Source organism: Temnothorax curvispinosus, unplaced genomic scaffold (genome assembly GCF_003070985.1).
Source record: "Temnothorax curvispinosus isolate PA1 unplaced genomic scaffold, ASM307098v1 QBEX01010515.1, whole genome shotgun sequence".
In the NCBI taxonomy this organism is placed as follows: domain Eukaryota; kingdom Metazoa; phylum Arthropoda; class Insecta; order Hymenoptera; family Formicidae; genus Temnothorax; species Temnothorax curvispinosus.
Window position 1 is genome coordinate 1 of NW_020220295.1, and position 1,442 is coordinate 1,442.

At 35.0% G+C, this 1,442-nt stretch overlaps 1 protein-coding gene across 1 annotated transcript; it reads left to right on the forward strand.

The window, feature by feature from the left end:
- Positions 1-57: 57 nt before the first annotated feature.
- Positions 58-1,416, forward strand: LOC112460427 (protein unc-45 homolog B-like; the record flags this gene model as incomplete). The annotated part of the gene is made up of 2 exons (XM_025025088.1): positions 58-501; positions 874-1,416. Coding segments are annotated over 2 exons (987 nt in total), but the record flags the coding sequence as incomplete, so codon positions are not given.
- Between the last annotated feature and the right edge of the window lie 26 nt (positions 1,417-1,442).

A 1,442-nucleotide genomic window follows, 5' to 3' on the forward strand; every position in this document is an offset into this window, starting at 1 on the left:
ATACATGTAGTTATTTTATACGTATTTTAGTAATTAAAAGTTTATTGTATATTTTAGAACATATTAAACACATACATCGACATGAATAATAAACCCGACTCAAATCTCAACGAGGATTTATGCGAGGCGCAAAAGGAAATAGACACGATTATGTTGTGTTTGTTGTACAGTGTAACAAGTAGAACAATGACAGGCCCTGCTAGAGACGCAATAATAAAACTTATTACGGGTAACATTCATTGCGTAACTATGTTAGACTGGGCCAAACGATTTGTCGAACTTCGTGGTGTGCAAAGATTAATGGAGGTAGCCAGTGAAATGGAGGAATACAATTCTGAGTCTTTGCTAAACATCACGTCTTCCACGCGAACTATAACCAGTGTGTGCTTAGCAATGGTATATAAAAACGTTTGTAAGAACTATGATGATGAGAAAACATTTACCAACGCCATTGATGAATTTATTGAAGATAAATTGCATTCGCCTGACATACAATCTAAAGTATGAATTTTATAACTTTTGATCTTTTTTATCATTTGAATTGTTTCAAAATAAAAAGCCGAGTATCTTTTTTTTACTATAGCCTATTTGAGCAATTAAAAATTAAAAAAAAGTAATAATGTCAGAAAATTTTTTTTCAATTGTTGATATTGTATATATTCTGTGAATTTTAAATTAAAATACGATTATATCAGTTTAATCAAAATTTACCAAAGAATATGACTTTGTCATTTGTAGTATTTTCTGAAATGTAATTTACCAGAAATTTTTCCTATTTTCTATCAAAATTAAATAACACTGTAGCCTTCTTGATTTTAAATTGATATTTTTTCACGAAACGTAAAACTTAATAGCTCATCGATTCTTTTACAGGTGCGTGTTGTAGTTGCGATAACAACCTTATTATTCGGCCCGTCAGATGTTGGAAACGTAGTTGTGGCTAAAGAAGGGATTTTAGAGATGATCCTCGTTATGGCGGGAACGGATGATATATTGCAGCAGACAGTGGCTCTCGAATGTATCGTTGCCGCTGTGACCAGAAAAGACAAGGTCGACGCGATCATAAACCGAGGTGTGAATATATTGAAAAAGCTGTGTCAATCTAAGGATGATTCAATTCGGGTTCGAGCGTTACTGGGTTTAAGTAAGTTAGGTAGTTCCGGAGACCCAGACGCGACTATCAGACCGTTTGCAGATGGAGTGACTAAGGAATTAGCCAAGGCTTGCAGACGATTGTTGATTAATCCAAAGAAAGAAAAAAATATGAGAAAATTGGCCATAAAAGGTCTGTCATATCTTACTTTTAACGCCAAGATCAAAGCGGAGTTGATCGAGGATCAAGAAGCCATTCATACGATGATCGAGATTGCCAAGACTGGTGATCAATCGGTTCTATTCGGCGTGCTTACGACGTTGGTGAACTTGTGCAACGCTTATGACGA